Source organism: Quercus lobata, chromosome 1, assembly GCF_001633185.2.
Source record: "Quercus lobata isolate SW786 chromosome 1, ValleyOak3.0 Primary Assembly, whole genome shotgun sequence".
Taxonomy (NCBI): Eukaryota; Viridiplantae; Streptophyta; class Magnoliopsida; order Fagales; family Fagaceae; genus Quercus; species Quercus lobata.
This window is the reverse complement of record NC_044904.1, coordinates 9,875,802-9,902,706: the sequence shown is the minus strand read 5'-3', so window position 1 is coordinate 9,902,706 and position 26,905 is coordinate 9,875,802. Positions and strand designations below refer to the sequence as shown.

Genomic DNA, 26,905 nt, shown 5'->3' with positions numbered 1-26,905 from the left:
AAGGGCTTCGGTAAGTGGGTGGGCTTCCCTATAGATTCCTGTGAGAGGCAATGTGTTGAATGTTTTCAACGACTTGAGAAAGTATGGGAGAAAGAAGCTGAGGCAGGCAGTCTTCGTCGTACTGCTTCTTCCTCTACAAAAGGTATGAGGGAATTACGGAATTTAATTTCGACAGTTAATTATGATGGTCAAGCTGGTAAACGAAACAGGGAGATTGTGAAATTCAGTGGGTTGGGCTCTGATGGTTGTCCATGAATCTGAGACTTCTATCTTGGAATGTGAGAGGATTTAACAATCCTCATAAGAGGGATACTGTGAATAACTTACTAAAAGAATGGAAGTGTGAGGTTGTGTGTTTTCAGGAAACCAAACTGGACTGTACTAATTCTGTTGCTGTGAAAAGTCTTTGGGGCAGCTCTTTTGTGGACTGGGTGACTTTAGATGCCATTCACACAGCGGGAGGTATTCTTGTGGTCTGGGACACAAGGGTGTATGAAAAAATTGATTGTGTGGTGGGTAGCTTTTCTGTTTCGGTCTTGTTGAAAGGGGTGGCAGATGGTTTTGTTTGGATTTGCACGGGAGTTTATGGCCCAAATGATGCCGGTTTGAGGGATGCTTTTTGGGCAGAACTTGATAGTGTGAGAGTGAGGTGGAGTTCAGCGTGGTGTGTTTTGGGTGATTTCAATATTATTAGATACCCGGCAGAGCGTCTTGGGTGTAATTCGTTTAGTCCAGCCATGTTCAATTTTTCAGACTTTATTGAGAGGAATTTTTTGGTTGATCTTCCTTTGGTTGGGGGTGAGTATACGTGGTTTAGAGATTCAGCGAACCCTGCTATGTCTCGCATAGATAGAGTTTTGGTTTCAGCTGATTGGGAGGAACACTTCTTGGATGTAATTCAAAGGCCTCTTCCTCAGGTGGTTTCCGATCATTGTCCTATTCTGGTGGAGGCAGGAGGCTTGGTGAGGGGGAAAAGTCCCTTTAAATTTGAGAACATGTGGCTAAAAGTGGAGGGTTTTGTGGATCGAGTTAGGGGCTAGTGGAATAGTTATCATTTTGTGGGATCCCCTAGTTACGTTCTCGCCTGTAAATTCAAGGCTCTTAAAAAAGACTTGAAGCATTGGAATAAAAATATTTTTGGGGATGTGCATTTTAGAAAAAAATGTTTGTTGTCTGAGCTGTTGAATCTGGATTTGAGAGAAGGAATGCAGGTGCTGACTATGGCAGATAAAGCAAGAAAAAGTGAGATTAAGGCGGAGATCGAATCTTTAGCTTCTTTGGAGGAGATTTCTTGGAGGCAAAAATCAAGGGCTTTGTTCTTAAAGGAGGAGGACAATAACACTAGGTTTTTCCACAGGCTTGCTAATTCACATAGACGAGCCAATACCATGAGGGGTGTGGAGGTTGATGGCATTATGTATGAAGATGAATCAGATATTCAGGATCAGGTGGTGGGGTTTTATAAGAGTCTTTATCAGGAACCTGAGGATTGGAGACCCACTGTTGATGGGTTAGATTTTGCTAGCTTGGATGAGTTTGATAGGCTTTCTCTTGAAAGGGAGTTTGATAGGGAGGAGATCATTGCTGCTCTTCAGGAGGCCGAGGGTGATAAGGCTCCTGGTCCTGATGGCTTAGCCATAGCTTTCTTCCAAAAGTGTTGGGATGTGATAAAAGAGGATGTTATGGCTTTTTTTGCAGACTTTCATAGCCAATGCATCTTTGAAAAATCTTTAAATGCTACTTTTCTTTGTTTGATACCTAAGAAGTTTAAAGCTGTCAATATTAAAGATTTTCGGCCCATTAGCCTTGTGGGAAGTTTGTACAAACTTCTGTCTAAAGTTTTGGCTTCTAGGCTTCGAAGAGTTTTGGACAAACTTATTTCCAACTCCCAGAATGCATTTGTAGGGGGAAGACAGATTCTGGATTCTGTTCTTATAGCAAATGAATGTTTGGATAGTAGATTGAAGAGTGGTGTTCCAGGTGTGATCATTAAGTTGGATATAGAGAAGGCTTATGATCATGTAAATTGGAATGCTTTGTTTTACTTAATGGAGATGATGGGTTTTAGGGAGAAATGGGGGAGGTGGATGAAGGCTTGTATCACTTCAGTTCGTTTCTCAGCGCTTATTAATGGGTCCCCGGCTGGCTTTTTTGGTAGCTCTCGTGGTCTTCGTCAAGGAGATCCTTTATCTCCTCTTTTGTTCTTGTTGGTGATGGAAGTGTTGAGCAGGTTATTGAGGAGGACAGAAGAGGGTGACTTTCTTAGGGGGTTTCAGGCAAGCCCCAATGCAAGAGGAGGTTTGCATATCTCTCATCTATTGTTTGCTGATGATACTATTATTTTCTGTGACGCGTCTAGGGAACAATTATTATATATAAGGATGGTGTTGATCTTTTTTGAAGCTATTACAGGCTTAAAAGTAAATGTTGGCAAGAGTGAAGTTGTGCCAGTTGGTGAGGTTGGGAATTTGGGTGCTTTGGCTCGCATTCTATGTTGTAAGGTTGGGCGTCTGCCTTTGTCTTATTTGGGAATGCCTCTTGGGGCTCATTTTAAGGATGCTTCGATCTGGAATCCTATTTTAGAGAGGGTGGAGAAAAAGCTTGCTGGTTGGAAGAGGTTGTATTTGTCAAAAAGAGGTAGGCTTACTTTATTGAAGAGTACTTTGTCGAGTCTCCCAACTTATTATCTATCGCTGTTTACAATTCCGCAACACATAGCAAATAGATTGGAGAGGATTCAGAGGAATTTCCTGTGGGGGAGTTCTGATGATGTTTTCAGATATCCGCTTGTTGCTTGGGATAAGGTTGTTTGGCCGGTGGAGATAGGGGGTTTGGGGATTCGGAAGATTAGGCTTTTCAATCAAGCTCTACTTGGGAAATGGCTTTGGCGATTTGGGAAGGAAGTTACTCATTTATGGCGTCAGGTAATAGCCACCAAATATGGAGAGGATAGTGGAGGTTGGTGCACTAGACTTGTGAGAGGGACTCATGGTTGTGGGTTATGGAAGAATATCAGGAAAGGTGCAGGCAATTTTTTTAGTCATGTGGTGTATGAAGCAGGAGAGGGCAATCGTGTTCGGTTTTGGCACGACCCTTGGAGCGGTCCTACTCCTTTGAAGGAATTATACCCGGAATTGTTTGCATGTGCTGTGATTAAGGAAGCTCTGATTTCTGACATGTTAATCTTTGCACCAGACGGGGGAGGTAGGAGTTGGAACTTCCGTTTCCGTCGTAATTTTAATGAAGGGGAGTTGAGGAGGTTTTATTCTTTCTATGGGCATGTTTCTGCCAGGATTCCTAGTGGGGAGGGGGAGGACATTTTGATCTGGCAATTGAATCGTAAAGGTGTTTTTGATGTGCGATCCTTTTATATTGCTTTATTGAAAGCCCCTTCTGTTTCTTTCCCTTGGCAGAGCATTTGGTGTGTAAAGGTACCTAAAAGGGTCTCTTTCTTTTTATGGACTGCTGCTAGGGGTGGGATTCTTACTATTGATAATCTAGTTAAGAAGACCTTGCCCCTTGTCAACTGGTGTTGTTTATGTAGGTGTGATGAGGAGACTGTGGATCACCTTTTGATCCATTGTAAGTTTGCATCTGCTTTGTGGAGTGAGGTCCTTAGTATGTTTGGGGTTCAGTGGGTGATGCCGGACACTATTGTTTCTCTTCTTTTTGCTTGGAGGAATTGGTTGGGAACTTACTCTTCAAAGGTTTGGAATTTGGTACCAGCTTGCCTTATGTGGTTAGTATGGAAGGAACGCAATACCCGAACTTTTGAGGACGTTGAGAGTTCTATAGATAAGTTGAAGACCTTGCTTGTTAGGACTTTGTTTGAGTGGTCTCGTATTTGGGGGCTTACGCATTGTAGTACCTTGTCTGATTTCCGTAACTCTATTAGTCTTTCCTTATGATTTGACTGTATCTGTTTCAAGGGCAGTGTGTTTACAATCGTAAACACATTGTTCTTTTTCATCAATAAAACTCTTATTATCTATCAAAAAAATTAATTGATATATATCTTTAGGTATATTTTAGGTTTTCAAAATAAATAACTAATTATAAAAATATATAAAAACATGCATAAAATCAAAGATTTTTACTTTTAATAAAATAAAATAAAATAAATTACTCTTAGAACACAATGACGACACGCATGCAGGAGTGTCCACATCTAGTTTTATCTACTAAAAGCCCATCAGTAAACAATAACAGAAACCAGATATGGCTAATGGCTAATAGCCAGCGCAAACATTAATGGAAAAAAGAACAGGTGACTGAACCTTATCTTGCCCATTGATATCAGCCTTCACAAGCTTTGAGTAGAATTCTGTGTATGCTTTTCCATCTTTTGAAGTTTCAACAACATCGATAAAAGCAACTCGAAGAGCTTCATTCCTAACATACAAAAGAAAAAATGAAATTAGATATCTAGAGAGTAATTATCTAAAGCATTTTCCTGCAGATAAAACTATTATAATCAAGATTTTGAAGACTAACATATCAAAAACAAATTCAAGAGAATCCAGGTTTCTTTTCTTTGCATAAGGAAAAAGTCACCTTTGCATAAGCAATGCAATATCAGCAGCCTCAGGTTTTTGTTCCTCTTTCTGTTTTCCATATATTTGACATGTAACAACATATGTAAACTTAAGATCTGCCTGAGCCCGTGCTTCAGGAGATAGCTCAAAACCTTGAGTTTCAGTTGCATCATTATTAGAAACTGCAGCCTCCAAATCTGATATTGCCAATACATGATGACTATTGATGAGATAACTGAGCGTGCAGGATAGAACAGAACAAGAAAGAAGAAAATAGATATTAGCCTCTAACCTTCAGTAGTTGTCCTTTCTAAATAAGTCTGTAGCATAAGAGCTTTTCTATAGTACATCATCCCACGAACTGCAAAACACAAATCATTTAAAAATTTAGTAGAAAGCTATCAATGGATTGGGAAAAACATGCATACATATATTGGAGTAAAAGGTACAAGAATCCAACACTCATTTTGATAATTTATAGAAACCAAGAAATGTCCTGAAAATATCAAACAAACGAACTACTAACATTTCTTTAGGCAGCTCAGAGCATTCAAATGCTTGCCCCAATCAATTACGACATAATACATTATTTGCATTTTTTTAATATATATAAAAAGGCTTCATGCAACAAATATCCATGAAGAAATTGTTCTCTCCACCAAAATTGATACTTGTCCCAGAATTCAACATAAGAAATTAATATGAAACAAACATATAATATGGCAGGTAGACAATTTTCAAGATTCAACAAAAGAATATTGCACAGAGAGAGAGAGAACCGGGGGGAAAAAAAGAATCATTTACCAGTTCTGGCCAATGTTTGTCCCCTGTAGGAGGCCCAAAATCGAAGTTCAAGGGTCTCATTAGGACTATCCCAAATAACAGAGTCCGGCGTATTTTCATCCCAACCAATTCGAGCAAGAAAGTTCCTCCATTCATCTGTATCAAAATATGATTACTATTAATATTTAAGCTAGAGGATCAAAACAGTGCAATAAAAAAAAATTTTAAGGGCCATAAGGAATTAGTTCCATATACTAGATAGCACCCCAAGTTACAACACACAGAATTTAAATAAAAAACAACTAACTCCATATTTAGCAGACAGGAAATAAGGTTGCAGTACTACGAAAATTTCTAATAGGTGCAGTACAACAACTAACTCCATTCCCAAATGAGTTCCTTCTTTGACAAAGGCACAGTTTTCAAAAAGCATGAACTGTTTTACTAGTGCTTAAGTTGTATGATAAGTAGTTCCTTTTACTTGTAACATAAAGTTAGTTAGTTGATAAGATTGTTAGTTGATAAGTGCAATAGCCTATCAATTAGTTAGAGAAGTTTGTTAGGCTTAGGCCAATCACATGGCAGCCACATGGTAGGTTCTTGTAACTAACTCAGCAGCTTGCTTCTGTAACTATAAATAAGCAAGGCTGCTCTTCTTATAACTAGTCAAATTTGAATCCAAGAAATCTCTACCTATGAGGTATTATTCTAAGAGTGTGTCTCTTGAAGAGCTAGTTCATTCTTTATTTTCTTGAGTGCATGATTAGGCCATTCAACACCTTCGAAGGGTTTAATATCCTCTTTCAAATCTTTATATGCCTTTGATGATAAAACTTTCCTCCTTGTCAACAATCAAAAAACTAGATCTTCTTCAGCATGGACAAAGAGAAGCCAAAGAGTAAACAGAAACGATCATAAGTCCATTTCCAAGGAACAGTGCAACAGAAGATGATCAACACTCTCATTACTCTTACCCATGCAAAACCAATCAACAATCCTAAGAGAGCTTTACAAAGATTATACACTGTCAGAATTTACCCAAAGATGCTGTACAAACAAAGAAAGGTTTCCTATGAGGTACCATTACACACCAAATATGGAAAGTGAACTCCTGTATGTCCTCTGAGATGTTCATAGAAAGAATGCACCTTGAACTTTACACTCTTTGATAATCTCCATGAAAAAAAGTCTTTACCTTGGCCTTGAAGGAGGAAAGTGTAGCCAAAAAAAAAAAAATTTTAAAAAAAACTATCCACTGCTTCCAACTCCAAATCTTGGAAAGGCTTCCAAAAGTGAGGATTCTAACCACATCCTCCAGTCAAGAGACAACCATGAAAACTTGACAGTATATGTTTCAAGGGTTGAAAGTGCCTTTATAACTGCTAATGAAAGAGATGAAGAAATTCTTGCCATCTATTTACTGCAACTCTAGAAGGTAGAACTATCCTGTCCCACCCTTGAGATCAAAAGGCATGGTTTTTTTAACATACTATTGACACCAACAAAACTCTCATAAGTCAGGACTCAATATTTAACTTTAATCACAAGAGTCACCATTCACTTTTCTTTTTCTTTTCTATTTTTTATAAACATCCAGAGCCTTCCAACTCTCAATGCCAATATAATAGCTTAACAAGTATACACAAAAGACATTAATAACTAAGTCCTAGAAAGTTCCTTGATAATATATTTCCAGACTAATCCCCATGACTTCACAGGAATACAGCATATATTATGGAAGATGAGATCATCAATAGAACAAGTACATCCTACCAAAACATGAACAAGTTAATAAAATTGGGAAAGATAAATTTTGCACTTTTCTTGCCAAGTATCCTCTTAATACTTGATTTTCCCTATCATACCACAACTCCTTGGCGTACAAGTTGCCAAATACATGGTTGTTAAAAATAAACTGGTAATGTACATGGACATTCTATATTCAACAAATTAATGAAAATATATATGGTCAGAAAATAATAATGATAGATTTGCAATTTTGATAAGTAAAATAACTTTACTAGCAAAAAAAGGTATCAGTCTGAATACAACAAATGTATACTAAACTGCACCTGAAGGATTACAATCTCAAGTGCAAATATCAATAATGAAATATATAAGCAAAATAAATTCATAATTAGAAAAAGTATTTCACACCAAATGGAAATATAAAAATCTATTACTCTCGAGCACATGCATGTCTTAAATGTTCTAATAAACATACCTCAAAACCAAAAAATATTAATTATTCCCCTCAAGCACACGCATGATGCTATTATATGCCGTATCATGCAAACCCAAGATACAGATAATACACTTAATTAGAAAATAATAATGACAATAATCTGTTTTCTTCTTTTATTGGTCTAACAAAAAAGTTATTTCAGATTCCCAAACTTGATACTAACTAGGTTCCAATGAAAGAACAATAGAAAATGAGGAATCAAATAAAGCACAAACACTAAGCAGAGTTAAGAAGGAAGTACCTGGATATATTTTCTGGAGATAAAATAAAACCGATATCCCATCCTCATTTTTCTTTTGGAGTTCAGTCACACTATAAAGCACAGTCTCAGAATAATATGGAGTGAACACACTGAAAATACATGTGGAAAATGATGAGGATGCTAGATTCATCAAGCAAAAGTATTGGTAACTATAAAAGTAAAAGAGATCAATGAAAGAAATGGTATGACCTGAATGGCAACGTCTTACGCACTGGCTTAGGTTTTGGCATCTCCATGAAAAGGGAATTTGTAAAGAACTCCAGCCTACGCCTGGCCTCAAGATTTTTTGGAATATTTGCAGCCGAATCTTTGATAGTCAACAATGAATGCAATCTTTTAACTAGTGCTCTCTGCATATCCCAAAATTAATCAATCTCATCCAGAAGTGAGAGCAGACGCTCATTTAGAAAAGAAAATTGGGGGCTAAAAATGAAAGAAGATAAATCTCCCTGAACATACCAACTCCGCATCTTTGGGCCACTTCAATTTTGCAAAAAGACGACCTTCAGTCCTTGCTTTTGACAATATATTCCAGGTTTCATAGTGATCCCTAAAATATTCATTTACTAAATTATATATTCAAGAAAAAGAAAAATAAATGAGTCGGACACATAAGCCTACACCATCAAATTTAACATACCTCATGTCAATAGAAAGGACATCATGCCGCACGACATCATACAGATCTTGAACAGCCTTAACGGCACCGTTTTCCATCTCTGGTGTTTCTGCCCCTTTCTGTGCATTTCAAAAAACAAGGGTGATATCCAGTGTCAAGGCAATTCCCAGCCAAAAGTTTGATCATAGAAAAAAGGTCTGGAAAAGCAATACATATTAATATCAAGTACCCAAATAAAGAAAATCCAAAGAAAACATATTTGATTGTGTCAGAAGAATATTACTAGTGTTTTTTTATTAGTAAGCTACACAGGGTTTTAAACACACAGCATCACCCTCTACCCAATTTGAGAAAAAGCCTAGGGCTTAAGAGAGATTACTGTACCCAAGTAATCGTATTGGTCGGCCCTCTGTAACCCCTGAAACAAAACAACTACCTGACTTTCAAACAAAGGGAGTTTAATCTTGCACATGATCATCCCAATTTAAAACCTTTTCAATCAAATCATACTAAGAGGGTTAGAAGAAGAAAACTCCACAACACAAATTCTAAATGTAGTTGCTTAAGAAACACTAAGGTTGCGTTTGGCATTGGCTGAAAAAGCCAACTTTTTTTTACTATTTAGTTTATTTTTACTACTATTCATGGGTCTCATTGCACTTTTTGATACTATTCATAGGTCCCACTATACTATTTCAGCTAGTTTTTAACTTTATCTACAGTACTTTCAACAAAAAGTTTTCAGTTTCAGTTAAATAAGCTGTTCCTAAACGGACACTAAATAAGAAGAAAAATCATGTCTAGTAAATCAGCATTTTCAAGCCTCTTGTCATTTCTTTACATCCCCCTCTATGGGAAATACTTCACCAAATGGGACCCATAGTAGAATCAGACTCATCACTACATTACCAAACAAAATCTCTGTCCATAAATATCTTACCCCACCCAGCATAATAAATGGTACACCAACAATGAAAACGCATTTATCTCATGTAAAGCGGAATCCTTGTCTTTTTCAGGAAAAAAAAAAAAAAAAGACTAACAATATTTATCATTGCTTCATGCTAACTGTTGATTATTCGAATTCACATTAAAAGACAACAACAATGGCAAACAGATTTTTTTACAAGTTACAATAACAAACAGATACATATTCAATTAGAACTTTAAAGATCCAAATTAATTCAAAAAGTTTGCATCACTTACCAGGGGCACCTTAATTCATAATTCACTCAAAATACAAATGAATTGTACCACAAACCCCTATTTGACTTTAAGAATGAATAACATGAAAGCCATATGACCCATATCAAACTAAACCAGAACATTAGCATAAGTGTCCAAGAGAGGCAACAATATTCCCCAGAAAGGGAAAGAAAATATATAGCAAATACCTTTAAAGGTCAACACTTGTTTGCCTTAGAATTTGCACCAATTAAATCAAACAATATAGATAATATCATTAATACGAACCAAAATTCCCGTTAGTGCAGTGACTCTGGAAATCACAAGCGGCAGCTTACTGAGATGAAAGTTAAGATGAATTTTCCTGTCTTCAATACTTCTTTGAATATCTTCAAATACTCTTTCAACCCTGAAACAAAATGAGATAGTTACAAAACAAAGCCTTCGATTCCAACCTTCATTCATGAGTCATGTTTCAGATCAAATAATAATATTATAATCTACAGAGAATTTTTATAAAAACTAACCACATCCTGCCTTCACCATCCAATATTTCAGTCAAGATAAGCTTAATCGTGTGATAGCACTCCTGAACAGCATACTTCATATAGTCATCCCTTGAGATCCTTTCCCAGAGCTCATCTTGTGAAGAATCTCTAGTCTCCACAGCAGTATCTTTAGCCAGAAATATCTACATAATTATATTACAGCAATATCTTTATACAGAAATATCTACAAAATTATATTGAATCAAACTCAATTACATTAAAGTATTTGTAGATGAACTGCAGTTGAAGATACTCATAACAAGAATCAGATTAAGAAAAAATAAAGAAAATTTTCAAACCAGCTAAATGACCTTGCTAGCAAGAAGAAAAAGGGGCATCTGAACCATGGGCAGATCTCCAGAATTTTTTGGCATAAGAAGCAACTCCATTTCGCTAACCAAAAAAGCGAAACAACAGGCATCAGAAAAGAGCAACAAGTAGACGGCACACACAGGTATTTAAATAAAAACTAAAAGAATTGTGAGCTATCTAAGCAATAACAAATTGAGTAAATTTTTAGTACTCACAAGTTAGTAATATAATCTTCTTCCCTTAGATTTTTTATGATCTCATTCCAAAAGGGAGCAAATCGAGCAGCATCAACCTTGTTCTTCTCCACATCCTTCAAATACAAAGCATTATTAGTTTGCCAGAAATTATATTCTCAAACATGATCCAATAACGCTAAATCATATACACCCTATAGTCGCAAAAACAATTTCGTCACTTGCAGGATAGATCCTACCACAATAGTTCTGAGTTCCAATTTATGAAAAATGAACATTCTTGTCAGCATTAATTATTCTCTCGCACTCCACCGAAGGAAAAGGTAATTATTCTATAACATTAAAGTCAATGACCATCCTTTAGGGCCTGCAAATATACAGGACCAGAACCGAGATGCCACATGATCTCTCTATTACAATTTATATGTCAGCCCCACCCTAACCAATTCCACCAACTCTACCTAGCAGTTATGAGCTCCACCACTTACCGCCACCCAGGCTTTTCTTTTAGAAACCTAAACTCAACCACATCCCTCACATTTCCCAACATACACCCTTTGTTGCAAGTGTAAACACGGTGACAAGACTGTGGACCATGTATTGTTGCATCGTAATGTCACATATGAATTGTGGACTTCTATCTTGTCATTGTTTGGAGTTCATTAGCTAATGCCTAAGAGAATTCTTGGTCCATTTTATTGATGGAGGAACTGATTGGGAAAACATCCATCCAATTTACGTATGCAGTGGACTCCATGGAAAGAGAGGAATGACTACACATTTGAAGAAGTGGAAGCTTGGTTGTTCAAGTGAAGTCAGCATTCACAATTTGTTGATGCAGGAGCATTTAAGCCTAAAGCTAAGAAGGCCAAGTAGCGGAACGGAGTAGATGGAGGTAGAGGAGCCACCTCCCCTCTCCTCGCCCCCCATCCAAACAAAGGGTTAATTTTCTATGCTGCTAGTTGCTAACCTTTGCAATGCACAGGAAAGTTTGACAACAAATATTTATATATGATATATGCTTAATTAAAAAGTAATAACAAATAAAATTTCTATTAGAGAATTTGTACCAAAAAAATAAATTTCCTAATTTAATTGGATTTTGTATAGAGAAGATCAAACCTAATTTAATAAAAAAAAAATTATTGTTGAGTTGCATCATGTGAAAAGATGATGAGTTGTAGTTAGATTAATATAGTTTTAACACTATTAGTAACTCTAAAAGCAAATTAAACATTTTTACTATGATGATGAAGTGAAAATATGAGAACTTTCAGAAGCTTAGGTTCAACATTAGAAGTCAACAAAGAGTCAAAAGCTTCCATTTTATATATATTACAAGTCAGTAACATGCAATGCACAGGAAAGTTTAGCAAAAAATAATATTTTTGCTCTTTTATTTTTTTTTAAATACAAAATTCAATAATTATGGCAATTATTGATAGGCATTTATTATGATTGTATTTGTATATAGAACTATCTATTCTATCATTTAAAGAAAAAATGACTTAGTAAGAATCTAAGAGCCTTTTAAAATAAATTAAAATCTACATCAAAATACTGATTTGTAAAATTGTGAGGCTTCAAAAGTTTAGGTGGCAATATATTTTGAGGTCAAACAAAATTCAAACGTCTTCAGTTTTAAATATATTTATAGACGAATCACTAATCCATGCAGTATATAGGAAAATTAGACCCCCCCCAAAAAAAAACATTTATATACGATTCCTGTTTAATTAGTAAGTATTAATAAATAAAAAGAAAAATTAGAGAATTTGTAAAACAGTAAAAAAGAATTTAACTAATTTAATTAGAAATTGTTTAGAGAAGATCAAACCTGATTTAATTAAAATTTGCTTAGTGTTTGGTTGCTTTATGAAAAAAAAAAAATAGTTTCAATTAGTTTAAACTAACATAATTTAACACTATTTATAATTCTAAGTACCAAATTATAAAAAATATAAATATAATGATAATATAGGAAAAATGTGAGCTTCTTAAACGTTTATACAGAAACATTAGAATAAATCAACAAAAATTGAAAAAGCATCTTTTTTTTTTCTCTTTTTCAAAAGTAGTAATGCTTCTTTGAAAATAAAGAGCATGAACAAGAACCCCAAGTTCAAAGGCAGTGAACTAAGGATACAACAAAGAGTCAATCAAAACTACATAAATCTATAAAATACAATTTTATCTCCACAAATGAACTCCAGCCCCATCAAAATTACAGAGGTTTCTCTTTCCAAATGGTCCACATAACACAATAAGGCATGGCCCCCCATATATCATCAATATATTACTGTCTTCCATAACCCCCTTCCCAATTCCCTCCACATCATGACCCATTGTATGCCAAACAACACCATGGACCATAAATCATACACATAGTCACAATGAATTAACAAATGGTCGGTGGTCCCTCCACTATGATTGCATGTACAGCACCAATCAACAATGCACATATCATATGTATTATAGATGTTAATGTCTTTTTATGCCGTAAGTATTATAAAAAGTAATGTGACGAGCATTTGAATTTTAATAATGTTGGATGGTTCATATCTAATTGTTATATATAACACAAAGGGTTATGATTCAAGATTTACTAAAGGTTCTTATAAATAACATCTTTTGAATCATTGTAGGCAGCCTTTTCTTATATATCATTGAAATTTAATATTTGAATATTTCTTGAGCTCTTCGAGATTGGAGATGGATGTGTTTAGTGTTCCAACTTCAAACCTATTTTCTTAATTGGAAAATTGTATATTTTGACTCAACCGGCAATGGAACGTAAATGGTCATAGGGGGGGTGTGTATATATATATATATATATATATTAAAACCTCAAGGGATGGAGTGTCATTTATGAAATAAGAAGGTTTCTAATATTTCTCCAAACCTCAAGGGCAGTCAGTGTAAATTATCCTTTATTCTTTGTAATTCGTTAGGACTACATCAGATATACATCCCATGTACATGAGGTAGTGCCTTCTTTTTCAATCAAATGTATTACCTTATAAAAAGAAAAAGTTAATAATTCTATAATATAAATTTATACAATTTCTACCCTGAAGACTATTGACAAAAGCATTTTTAGAGGGAACAGGATAATTTTGATGGATGGCTCACCTGGCTGGAAGAAGAGTGACGAGTCCTGCAAAAGACACGTTGTATTCAGATACAAAACAAAACAAAGCAACAGAAACACACACACACAAATATTGGTCCACAGAGAACTGTATCAACATTTATTGAGGGGAAACAAACAAATAACAAATAAACTCAACCTGTTGGGTAGAGGAACGTGAAGATTGTTCATAAAAGCTCCGGGAAATTGCTCAAAAAGTTTGTGAAGTGCTTCCAGTGACCTAATCTGAAGATCATGACAGAAACCGGTTGACATTTAAAGCACTTAATTAGAGGTGTACATCATGGCAAAAGGTATGCTTTTTTTGGGGGTGGGTTTTAAGAAATGTTTTTTTAGCAGTCACATCAGGGAGGGATATAGAGAAAGCAACAATGTGCAGTGGATAATGATATTTGCAATTTGAAACTTCAGAAACATTCTCCTCCCCCCCACCCCCCCACAGGCGCCCCCCTTGATTGTAACTGATAGTTGCCGGGAACCACCATCAAAGGAAGTTTTACATTTTCATCAGAATTTGGTTTCACCTATCCTTCATTTAAATATTTCATCATGCTTCATAGTTATAGTAATAGTTCCGTTGCAAGCATGGCACTAAGTAAGAGTTTCATAAAAATAGTACAGATTGATGGTAGAAAGTCAACATGTGAAGGAATGCCAAAAAGATTTTACCTGTCTATCCTTCACTTAAATATTTCATCACAATTCGTTCTATTTTTTCCTCTCATTCATCTAGGGGTAATTAAAGAAAAAAGGAAACAATACAGAGCTTCATCTCAAGCAAAACACTAACAGGGAGAGTTCCATAACATTATGGTACAGAATACAGATTGATGGTAAATAGATAACATGTACACGTGAAGAAAAACCATAAGGCATTTAGCTTCTACGTGCATAAGACATTATTAAAAAGACTCCAATGAGATCTGACAAATATTACATACCTCGCCAAGACGATCTCTCGCCCCTAGCAAGAATCCCCAAACAGCAGATACAATAGTGTAAAACAAATAGATGTCTAAGAGATAGATCTGTACCAAGAAAAATAAAAATAATAAGATCAAAAAATGAGTTCATGCAGACATGTGCATGTGTGTGCGTGTGAGTGAGAGGGAGAGTGTAAAAAATAAAAAGCATCACTCAGTAACAGAAATAAAAAATTGAGATCAACTGCAACAATTGAGCATCTAAAAATCATAACTCTCCACTTGAGATATTTTATCCAAACCCTAGAGAGGGTGGGACATCATTATGTGTGTGCTCCTTACCTAACGATATTATTTTATGTCAGTTAATTTTTCATTTTTGCAGGGTACTTATCTGTGGTTTGTTATGTCATACATCCTATTAACTTACCGATTGTCCCAAAAGTTTAAAACTATTGGGATATAGTAAATTTAATCATTTAACCACACAATTCTAACACCCCCCCCCAAAACGTTTGGGCCCAAATTCCTCTTAACAGGTGAGGCCCAACAAGTGGGAATTTAAATGAGAGATAAAGTGGAGGAGACAAAAATCGAATCTAGGACCTCTTGCTCCAAATAACATGTTAAATTACCAATTGTCCCAAAAGTTTAAACTATTGGAATATGGTAAATTTAATCATTTAGCCACATAATTCTAAAACATCTCACAAAATTTCTTGGATTAGACAATTAGTACCTTCCCACTATCCAAAGATATGTGGGAGTTATTAGCACTTTTAAATTATATAAATTCTAAAGTATTCAATTAAGGGTAAAAAAAAAAAAAAACCAGACTCTTCTGCAACAAACCACTTAGTAGCAGAATCGAGCTCTCAAAAATGGACAAATTCATGGCAAAATGGCTTTAAGATGATTTACAAGGGAGGTAACTCTGGAGCTCCAATTCTCCCTTCCCCAACCCATCCCAAATACTATTCAAACTAAATAGTTAAACATAGTCCTATATCAAAATCAATTCACCAATTTTCTTCTCTCTAATTGACTAACCCACCAACAAAGGCTTTTAAAGTAAGTACAAGGCTGATCCCAGACTTTCTATTTAAGATACAAGTGTTCCCCTTGAAAATAAGCATTAAATAACAATTTAATAGCGTAACAAGTATCCTCCAATAAGGATATGACATCTTTCTACCAGTATCCATGCAGCTCCAATGATCACATGGTGTTTTTCACTTAAGGTGGAAGACTTTTGGAATCAAATTGTTTCATAAAAATAAATTGAATCACGTAAAAAAAAAAAGGAGGGAAAAGAAAACCATATCAAATCACGCAACCCATATTAGATTACTTTAGTGGAAAGAACTAAAAAATTATATTAAACAAATATTGTAGCATTTACAGAATCCAAGAAAAACATGAATCACAACTTACAGCAACCACTGGACCCCATAAGCTAGCAACTGCCAATGCGTTATGGTTATCTGCATCAAAAGAAAGCAGCATAAAGAGCCAGAAGTGTCATTGAGGAAAATTAAACAAATATCCATATAAGGTCAATCTGCACAGAGCACACACAAAATGGCAGAGAGAACTATATCACATAACACAACTCAAAGATATGACAAGACCACAAGACAATCAAACCTTCAGTCAAAAGCCAAGTAACCGGTTAAAAGAAAGCCTTGCATGATGTGACAATCAATTAAAGGAAGCCAATATCAGAACTTCCTTTTTTCTTCCCTTTTTTTCAATTGACCAAAATGAAGTCATCACGTTTAGAAACTCAAGTCTACCAACAATACAGATCCACTTTATCTCATGTATTATTTTTGTAACCAGGCTTATTCAGCTTTTAAATAAAATATCATTACTTAATTAAAATGATAGGCAGTCCACCATCACACTATGGAAACATATAAGAGTAGCGCTTATTTATTCAATCAAACAACTGAAGCAGAAAGTTTTGGGGGTGGAAAGAAAAATACAGGAGGCATCTACAAACATAGCACTAACAAAGTCCATCATATATGGTACCCAAAAAAAAAAAAAAAAAAGAGGGAAAAGAGCTTAGATTTGTTCATGAGGAAGCCAAAAGACATTCAAACAAAATAAAAAGTTAATACAAAAAATTAAGAAAAAATATAGCCCCGCCCAGAGCAAAATCTATGAATCTTAAATTCGTGAAGGGGGCTTACTCTTAGATACAAAATCATGCCAAGAATATGATATATCATTCATATCTACTATGGCCCTTGTGGGTTTCACCAATGGCTGGATCTGCAGCAGCCAACAAAACAAAAAATTCAGGCCTAAAAAAGATGAAATTCAATCCAAAAAACAAACAAAATACTATATGTCACTAACCTGGAGAAAGTAGGCAAACGAAAACTTTCCACACAAAACAACAAGCCAAAAGAACATATACCTGTAAAATTAACAACGTAAGTTATTAAACAATCTCATATTTTACAAAATTAATTAAAAAAGCTACCAGTATATGTATTGGTGGACCAGAGGAATCTAATATTGACAGTTATTTTTTCAATTTTTAATGGCCTAAGTTATTGTTTTCCAGTTTTTTCACTATTTGTAAGAATAGGATTAATATATCTTTCCAAAATCAAGAAGAAATTTCTAAGCAATTTCAATGGTTCTTTTACTTTATCTTTTATAGGAATTCTCTTCTTTTTTACTTTTACTAATCCCCCAAAGAAGAAACGCCAAAACAGTTACAATAAAATATAATTTCTTTTCTCTTATTAAGTTTCTTCCTTGCTTTTTAACTTCATTCTCAATACTTGATTATGTTTTCACCAGACTAAGAGAAAGGGACGGACAAACAAACTAGCAGCCCAAAGAGAAGAAAGCAATTTGCAATTCTTCTTAATGAGTTTTATATAGGGATAATTTCTTAGGTGTAGTACATTAGGTTCTTCAATTAAATTCAAACACATAAAGCTACATTGAATCTAATTGCCCTTGGAAAATATAACACTATTTATGCATCATTTATCAATGCAACCATGTGTTTGAATTTAAAATGGGGAATCTAATGAACAGCACCAACAAAACATAACCTAAGTTTTGCCCTTACATATATATATATATATATATATATATATATAGAGAGAGAGAGAGAGAGAAGTGGGGCAGTTAGGATTAGGGATTACTTGATAAAATCAGTAGGCCTCTCAAACATGCCTCGTCCAACATAATACCGTTCCTTTGATGAACAAAAACAATAAGCAAATGAATATAAAGAAAGCAAATGGAAACCACAAATCCAGGAGTCAAGAGTATCAATAAATTACAAGAGAAGAGAAATAAAACCTGACGCATCCACTTCACAAAGCGTATTAAAGGCCAGCGATCACATTGATTAGTTAGAAGGTGGAACGTAGGTATTCGCAAGAGGAAACTAATGAAAAACTGGATGCCAGCATAGATGCCGATTACAATAGAATACAGTTTGAAAATAACTGAATCTGCATTGGGTTTACTCTCTTCCTGGAGAGCTTTCCTGTACAAGAGCACAAAGAACCAGAGAGGTTACCAAATGACCAACAAAGAAATTAGTTGAGAAACAAAACCACCAAGCGATGTTATGGAAGAAAAACTTACACATAAAGGAGACATATGAAGACTGAAGCAACACCAAACCATATAAAACGGAGAAAAATTCGAGAAACAGCCATGCGTCGCGATGTAGAATATGCACCATACATCATAAGAATGTCCAAAACACCTAAATGAACAAGTGGAACTCTAGAATTTAATAGTAGTTTTAAGGTGGCAAACAATAAGGAAATAACGTACATTAGTTTGGTACAATGTTGGTAAAAGCTTGCTTAAACCGCCAAGCCTTAAGCTCTGTTTTCTCCTAAAGCAAAGCACCTTCAGAAAAGCACACTTTATTTTTTATTTTAAGAAAAAAATCACTTACTAAAGTTATCAATTTTGATGCTGTTAATATGGTCCCATAAATTGGTATACAAAGACCATTCTTATGGTGTGTATAATACACATAACCCACCTTCCAATCCTTGAGTAAAAATTTTAGAAGAAAACCAAAAAAAAAAAAAAACCCTAAGGGACCACACAATCACACAAACAAAGTAGTTTTGAGCTAGACCTACTTGAGTTGAAAGAAAGACTCAACATGAGATCAAGAGCGAGGTAACTGGGAAGAGCAACCGGTTCAGGTTCCAGTTCACAACATACTCCCAATGAGGAGAGACTATTAATTTAGATAAGGAAGATGATAAGGGTTACAAATCTGGTAACGACAATAATGATGAAAACATTTCTTGCTTATGTTAGCATAGAAGTGTTTTTTGGCATAAGATTCAGCACCTAGGGTTCGTTGGAGTCAACAGCATGACATAGGGAAATTTTCAAGAAAATTTTTATTTATCATCAAAACAATCCTTCTCCAAAGGACTACAATATTGTGCTTACATAGACTTATTAGAACTAAACCCTAATTCTAACTAACATACGAAAACCCTAATTTTAATTGACTTAGGAAACCTAATCTAAATGACTAGATAAATCTCAATAATTAAATTACAAAAATAACCTTAATTTTAGGAATTTAATAAAATACTAATAGCCCAAAGTTCATTGAAGTCAGCACTAGGCCATAGAATTTCAAGAGAAATTTTCATTCCTCATCAAAATAGTACCTCTCCATAGGAGTACAATATTGTGCTTATATAGGTTTAGTAGGACTAAACCCTAATACTAATTGACATAGGAAAACCCTAATTCAAATTCTAATTCTAATTGACTTAGGAAACCTAATCTAAACAACTAGGGAAATCCCAATTATTGAATTACAAAAATAAACAATTCTCTAGGAATTCAACAAAATACTAATAACCTATATAAAATACTAAGACCAAAAATACATAATGGACTTAAGATTTAAAATAAATATTACTTTACACTTCCCGTATCAATATTTTGATTCAACAAAGTAATTCATTTTGATTGCAGTTGTGTATATTTTCTAAAGCACAATTAAACTATATACAAAAACTGTTAAATTTGAATTTATATCATTAGTTGATTACTTAATTGTCATATCGTCCATTAACTACTATCTTTAAATTCATTACATTATTTCTTATAAATGTAAGCTTTACTTCAATCAAATGGGTGCTTGTACTTTGCTCTTTGCACTCTGTGCCATGTACCCAGGAGGCCTTTCCGATTAAGTGCACTTGTCACTTTCACCAACACTTGTTATGTACAACTTAAGAAGACTAACAAAACAAATCACCCACAACATATTTTGCATAAAGAGAAACTTACTCTCAAAGAACTTCATCACCACAAATGTTGGACCAACACTAAGAACTTCCCGTAACATTTTGGCATTAAAATGTCGATCATTGAATGCAAGGATTGTGAGAGCCTGAAATATAAATAAATATATATAAAGGAAAATATGTTAAAGAAAACAGTCTGTGCATTGTCATAAATAACAATTGGTTTTAACCAAACTATATCAATAGATAAAAGAAGAAAATCAAAATTCAAAATGTTGTTGAATAAGAAAAAGACCAGGATGAGGAATCGGTAACAATAAGAAAATAAAAATGTGAGAGGAAGAATATTTTGAATTACAAGTAATATACGCCCAAATATTTCCTAGTGAGTAGGAAACAATGTAAGGGGTGGTAGAGAATTTTATAGAAAACAAAAACAAAAATTAAAAAAAAATGGGGATTTGAAAATTAAACGCAAGAGTTTGCAGGGTATTGATTGCAATCTCAGCAAGTTAACAAATGTTTCAGTTCACAAAAGAGAGATTATGTATTTAAATTGAGTATTCAATATGGACATGCAAACCTGAAACATCATAGCAAGAAAGATCCAGAGACGGTGAAAACTATGATAAAGATGAAGAAATGTCCGGTGCTCAACAAATGAAGTTTTCCCTCGACGCAGACTTCCCCCACATGCAAGCATGTTCTGTAACAAAAGGAGCATAAAAATTATGCAAAGAAATTCACAAGGCACAATAAGATACTAAAAATTTAAATCCTAAGGGTTCAACTTGTATTGAGACTAAAATTCAAAGTCCAAAAGCAAAATTACCGAAAACAAGATAGAATTAACTTCTTCTAATTTGTGGGCACAAGCATGTGTTCCTCCCTCTCTTCACTAAAACCACATCAGAAAACCTTCTTTTTTTTTTTTTGTATAAATGATTTTATTCAATAAAAATTACCTCTTGAACAACAGAAAACACAAGATATCCTAAGAATTGCAATCAAAGAATTACAAACAAATGAAAGCAATTCATCAAACTCTATAATAGTAACACTGTCATTAAGACCGAAGATAGTCAACAAATCCCTTAACTATTATTGTGACATTCCCCCTCACATGTCATAAAAATAGCCAAACAATTCCCAACCATTAAAACATTTAGATCAGCTAACCTTTGATCTCCGTTGTGGCTTTTGGAAAAATGACGAAATTTTACGCCATGGCCAACTAAGTTCAAAGCAATGAAGTGACCTGACCAGAAATTTATAAATAAATAAATAAAATTTTCTTTAAAAAAATGGAATTAAGATCAGCTATAAAAAAAATTTATGTAACAAAAATGTTTCAAAAATCACACCAGAAGTACTCGTTAAAATCATCATAGTTTCTCCAGGAAGAATGAGGTGCTCGTCCATTAGCATTGTTAGCAGCTTCCTGTGCAAATTTGCGCATAAGTCAACAACAAAACACTGAAATTGGAGAAAATATCCATGACAAGACAAGTTCACCCACTAAAGACATATATTCTTGAAGTACCAAGATTTCAAACAACAATCACCAGCCTACATAACAAAAGCTTTCAACAGATTAAGTTGAGGCAAAATGAACATCAGGAATCTGTTTTTAACTCCTTGGAAACAATTAAATAAATATCGATTGATATATAGGTCAAAATCTTAAAATCATGCATGACACTACAAATCTTATTACATCACTAAGGGAACAAACTCTGATAGCTCAATGGAAGCCACAAACACCTTAAAACAGTCAATCTCACCTTTATCCCATTCCAAGATCTTAAACTAACCCACTCAATCAAAAACCCTAAAGCTTAAAGGTTTTAGCCCAATGATATTTATCAAAGAAAGATCTAATCAAGTATAAAGCATTGTCCAGCATCATCATCCCTCGAGCGTATGCAGTCCCTCCGTCCCACACACACCAGGTTACTAAATGCATAGTAAACAACGTAATATCAAATTTTTATGTTAACTAAAAGAACAGAAAGATACATACCGCAGAGACAACCTCATACAAAGGAGAGATGACTTGATCAAGAAATGACACACCATTTTCAGAATTGCAACTCATAGCTGGCTGTGCAATCTCCTGCCTCAAAATCTCATCCATTTCCCTTGCCATCTGGATATGAAATTCAAGAGTAAAAGAATGAGTCAAGTGAGGTGAAAAAGGTAGGTAGAAATTACAAGAAAAGTGAAAAGGCATGTGTCATAAATTTCAAATAACATAATCTATAAAATGGTAAACCACAGGCTAGTTTGGATAACAAGAAGAAGCAAAAGAAGGGTTAAAAAAGAGAAAAAAGCAACTCAAGATACAAACTTAGAACCAAGTAATTGATATTTCACAGCAGAGATGCATGGAAAAACCATAAGACACTGAATTTAATTTATCTTAAAACCCCCACCCCCAAAACAACAGAAATAAGCAGCCCTATAAAAATTCAATGCCAGTGACTGCCTACACAAGTGACTGCACTAAATTTAAGTTCCTGCACAAGCACTAGAGGATTGGACCAACTTTTAAAGAGGAAAAAAGAGAAAATTCAGACAATTATTTACATGAAGTTCAGCAAATATACAAAACATTAAAATAATAATAAAATTAAAAAAAATCAATGCTAAAATTGCATAAAATTAGTTGCTCCGAAACCATGGAAGAAACACTAGAAATCAGGACCAATTTTCGTGTGTGTGTGTTGGGTTTTTTTTTTTTTTTTTTTTTTTTTTTTTGGCAAGGGGGAAAGGAAAACTCCCTCAAAAGAAAACAATCAGCAAGCTAGGCTAAAATATTAAAAACAAGAGCTTAATACTAAGTCCAACAAGAAATTTTGTGTTGGGGTTTTGGGGAGGAAGAAAAACTCCAAAAGAAAGCAATCAACAAGCAAGGTTAGAATATTAATACTAAGTCCAACAAGATATTTAATGAATCAATCACTCCTGGATTAACTTACATGATGAAATATGTAACACAAGCATTCTGGAAGAAATCTAATGTTGGCTGCTTCGCCCCATATCAGAAAGTACAAAGAAACAAATAGTAATTTCTTTTCCTTGTTAACAGCTTCCAAGCTGCAAAAAAACCATATTCATTCCGTAACTCTCAATCACCAAATATCATTAATAAGAATTAATTCATTTAACAGCCACAAGGAGTAACAAATATATTTTAAGAATCCATACCTGCTCCAAACTGGCTGGATGCACAAGTAGTTACACCATTTAATGTAATTGTCAAGGGACTTAAGAAATACCTCCTGCACAGCAGCCTCATCCAATATCTGAAGCAATAACAAGGAAAATATCATGATTTTATGGATTAAAATGTCTATAAAGATAATAATAAATAAACAATTCGACCAACCAACAAATAAAGAAAAATACCAAACTGTAATACATGCCATCTATTCAACATACATAGAAACTCCACAATTTACATTTATGTTACAAGATGGTAAAACTTCAGAATACTGCTTTAAGGCCTTAAGACAAAAGGGGGTCAACTTGCCTTAAGGACCTCAAGTTATAATAAAAAATCGTAGGAGAACCATTTACCAACACTTAGAACCAAACTGTCATAATACACATATGAATCCAATTGCAAGTTTCCTTATTCATATCACTCTTCATTGTCAAGTTTTCCCTCTTCCACTTCTTAACCTTCTTGCAATTTTGCAAACAAATTTTTAAGAATACAGTTTTATTTTTCCCATTGTGTATTCTTTTGGGGTTTCCTCTAGTGTGCTTACCATATACTTCAGTGCATGCACTTACATTTTTTCAGAACTATCGCTAATACTAAAAAATAAAAAAGTAAGTACATTCTCAATTTCCAAACAGTCATAGAAAGATCCAAGGAAGCTATATGTCTCCTCTAGGTAATAAATGAACATCTAATACAGAATCCCTAATCAATGCAATTATTTGACAAGAAAGATTTGAGATTTACCGGTTCAGATTCTTCAGGAATACCAAGCCGAGATTGCCCATTTGCAAGGAGATGAATTATATGTTCCCGCTGGTTAGAAACATTGTCCTTCTGATAACCATAAACTTTAAGCATTAGATGCAAGAACAACTTAAAAGAGTACAAAACCAAAATATATTAATATAACAAACAAAGACAAGGAGAATTTCCAAACCCAACATATGGACATAAGAGGAAGAAGACCATGAAAAGGAGGGAAGATTCCCTAACGGTATAACATGATACACCTAACAGCCAAAACTCTACAACAACAACAGCAATAACAATAATAATAAATATATAAATAATACACTTTCTTTTTTTGATAAGTATGAATAATACACTTTCCAAAAACCATTATTTGGCAGACTCTAACTGAAACATCAAACTCAAGCTTTGAACTCTAAATGTGCCCATTCACGAGGAAAAGACTAACATTCTGAGCAACCAGCATTCAGAACCAAAAGAATTCACACGCAAAAGGAAACTCAAAAATCCAGTAATAACCAAGAGCCTCCAATCCACAAGAACACTGCTGACTTGTACATATGAATCACCATTGGAGGCTGATAATTCGCCTCAAGGCATGGATTCCAAAAGTCACTTGAACCGCCTTTCCAGACAGAAAGGCTTCTACTCCCAAAAAAGTAACCCAGATTAAGAACTGATTTGACACTAAACTCATTTTGATATAACCTTGAAACTTTTCAGGATTCAACTCCATCCAATGTCACAAAACCCCCAGATGATTAAAAAAACAAATCACATCAAAAACAGCAGCAAGACCCCTAATCCATGTATGCATCACATAGAAAAGCCCCACCAACATAACCAGCCCAAAGGCTTGGTCCATGAGGCAAAGACACTAATGACTATACAAACATTTCAACCAAGTACAGACCTGAAATCCAAATATATAGTGCAGAAAATCAAGCATATCAGAATTCCTTGTTGCAGGAATAGGAAAATCCACAGGCAATTTTGCTAGACCCCTGTGATACTTTAAAGCTGACACTGCTGCTTGCACCTGGAATAAGTTCCTCATGTTAATAAATGGCAGAAGTCACCAAATATGAACTTGAGACTTACACAGAAGGCAAAAAACTAACCTCGGGCATATTCACAATGGCATTTGTTAAGGTACGGCCATCCAATGGGATAATGTTATAAGCAATTAAATCTTCTGTCATTTCTGCATCAGCTTCCATCACCCGTTTAAGCTGCAGAGGAAAGCAATCATATATAAAGGCACATAAAAATCAACCCAAAGGGTACCACCGTTGGCCAGGAACCACAAATCATGAAGTGGAGATCACTAATTCAAATCCCCGATTCCTCCTCCCCTTGGGGTCAAAAACTCATATCTCAAAAAAAAAAAAAAAAAAAAAAAAAAATCAGATAAAATCAGATAAGATAATTATGTTATATGCATATCAACATATTTATAGTGATTTTTACGAACATAAAGGATGTAACAAATACCAAAGAAAAATAAGAATCACAAAGTAGAAGTCAAAGCAATAACAAAAATTGTATCTAAAGGAGTCCCACCTGTTAGTATGTTATACAACAACAATACAACATGTTATCAAATGATATTACACAAGGAACCCCCTGCTAGATAAGATAATTATCAGATCATATTAAGATAATTATATTAATGACATATCAGCATACTTCTAGTGATTTTTACGAACATAGAGGATGCAACAAACACCACAGAAAAATAACAATCACAAAGTAGAAGTCAAAGCAAGAACAATAATTGTATCTAACAGGAGTCCCACCTGTTAGTTTGTTACACAACAACAATACAACATGCTACCAAATGATCTTACACAAGGGACCCCCCTGGTCAACCTCAATTTATTACGATTTGTTCTCATTAACACCTCAAAAAACAAGAGTCTAGTCTTATCCCCATCAACATAAAGAAAGGAAGAAACCCTCCAAGAAACCAACATTATTGTCCGTCAAATCTGCACTTCTTCTTTCTAGAGGAGTTCACAGGTCAGTTGGGCTCAAGTAAACCGCCACTTGACCAATCCGGTCAGGACCGTCAGGTGAAGGTTGCCTTCACCCACTGCCGACCGACAACTCCAGTGCAACCACCTGTTAACTATCAGACGGATGGTCAGGTGTTGGTCGAGTCTCAGATTGTAGAGAATATGATATTTTCTCTCGTTTTCTACCATTTTTTTCACAATCCAAACAGATTAAGGATAAAAAATTTACCAAAAGGTTCAAATTGAAATTTATCAAAAATAAAAAGAAGTTCAGACAACCAAGATAACAAAGACAAACATAAAATTGGAGAATTAAGCAACAATCCTAGAAGACTTAGATCATTTGGTTGCCTAGAAAATGAAAAAAATTGCAAGAAAGAAAGTCAACTAACACATTACAATTTACAAAACATAGGCCATATCTACACATGTGATTCAATGGGTAGAATCTATATCGATGTTTCTGGGGCCACCACAACGCAGATTTATGGCAATAGACAACTGAGAAGATGTCTAACCTCTTCAGGAATTTCCTTAGTCAACTGTCCCAGCACTTTCCCTAAAACTTTCAAAGTTGCAAATATTCTTTTCCTTTTAACTGTCTTCCGTTCCAACCTGAAATTGAGAATTAGTTAGTCACAAGAACAATATGGAAAACAGAGGAAGGAAAAACGTGATTTTCAGCATTATAGAACCAGCTGCAAAACAAGCATCTATGGATATAAACTAAAAGAATCAATATATATTAAAGATGGGCCTTGGAGTCAGAGAAATGGGTTATGAGTAGCAAACAAGGAAATGAAAAGGGGGGGGGGGGGGGATGGGACTTTTTGGCATATCATCCTGTATCAGCCAATTCACAATAGACATGT

At 34.7% G+C, this 26,905-nt stretch overlaps 1 protein-coding gene across 1 annotated transcript in view; it reads right to left on the bottom strand.

Annotated features, from left to right (window-relative positions):
- LOC115977697 (callose synthase 9) overlaps positions 1-26,905 on the bottom strand; it is a 62,100-nt gene that overhangs the window by 21,617 nt on the left and 13,578 nt on the right. The window contains exons 5-36 of the mRNA XM_031099728.1: positions 26,552-26,648; positions 25,137-25,247; positions 24,929-25,054; positions 24,010-24,099; positions 23,244-23,341; positions 23,015-23,132; positions 22,057-22,182; positions 21,398-21,474; positions 21,213-21,291; positions 20,617-20,739; positions 20,077-20,179; positions 18,382-18,505; positions 18,091-18,280; positions 17,931-17,983; positions 17,125-17,185; positions 16,956-17,037; positions 16,192-16,241; positions 14,776-14,862; positions 13,974-14,059; positions 13,816-13,840; positions 10,705-10,799; positions 10,489-10,570; positions 10,157-10,320; positions 9,918-10,038; positions 8,466-8,563; positions 8,285-8,375; positions 8,015-8,175; positions 7,805-7,914; positions 5,340-5,474; positions 4,828-4,896; positions 4,555-4,732; positions 4,278-4,392 (exon numbers count right to left, since the gene is read on the bottom strand). Coding sequence (XP_030955588.1) covers positions 4,278-4,392; positions 4,555-4,732; positions 4,828-4,896; positions 5,340-5,474; positions 7,805-7,914; positions 8,015-8,175; positions 8,285-8,375; positions 8,466-8,563; positions 9,918-10,038; positions 10,157-10,320; positions 10,489-10,570; positions 10,705-10,799; positions 13,816-13,840; positions 13,974-14,059; positions 14,776-14,862; positions 16,192-16,241; positions 16,956-17,037; positions 17,125-17,185; positions 17,931-17,983; positions 18,091-18,280; positions 18,382-18,505; positions 20,077-20,179; positions 20,617-20,739; positions 21,213-21,291; positions 21,398-21,474; positions 22,057-22,182; positions 23,015-23,132; positions 23,244-23,341; positions 24,010-24,099; positions 24,929-25,054; positions 25,137-25,247; positions 26,552-26,648 — 3,325 coding nt within the window. The remainder of the gene's footprint in view (positions 1-4,277; positions 4,393-4,554; positions 4,733-4,827; positions 4,897-5,339; positions 5,475-7,804; positions 7,915-8,014; positions 8,176-8,284; positions 8,376-8,465; positions 8,564-9,917; positions 10,039-10,156; positions 10,321-10,488; positions 10,571-10,704; positions 10,800-13,815; positions 13,841-13,973; positions 14,060-14,775; positions 14,863-16,191; positions 16,242-16,955; positions 17,038-17,124; positions 17,186-17,930; positions 17,984-18,090; positions 18,281-18,381; positions 18,506-20,076; positions 20,180-20,616; positions 20,740-21,212; positions 21,292-21,397; positions 21,475-22,056; positions 22,183-23,014; positions 23,133-23,243; positions 23,342-24,009; positions 24,100-24,928; positions 25,055-25,136; positions 25,248-26,551; positions 26,649-26,905) is intronic.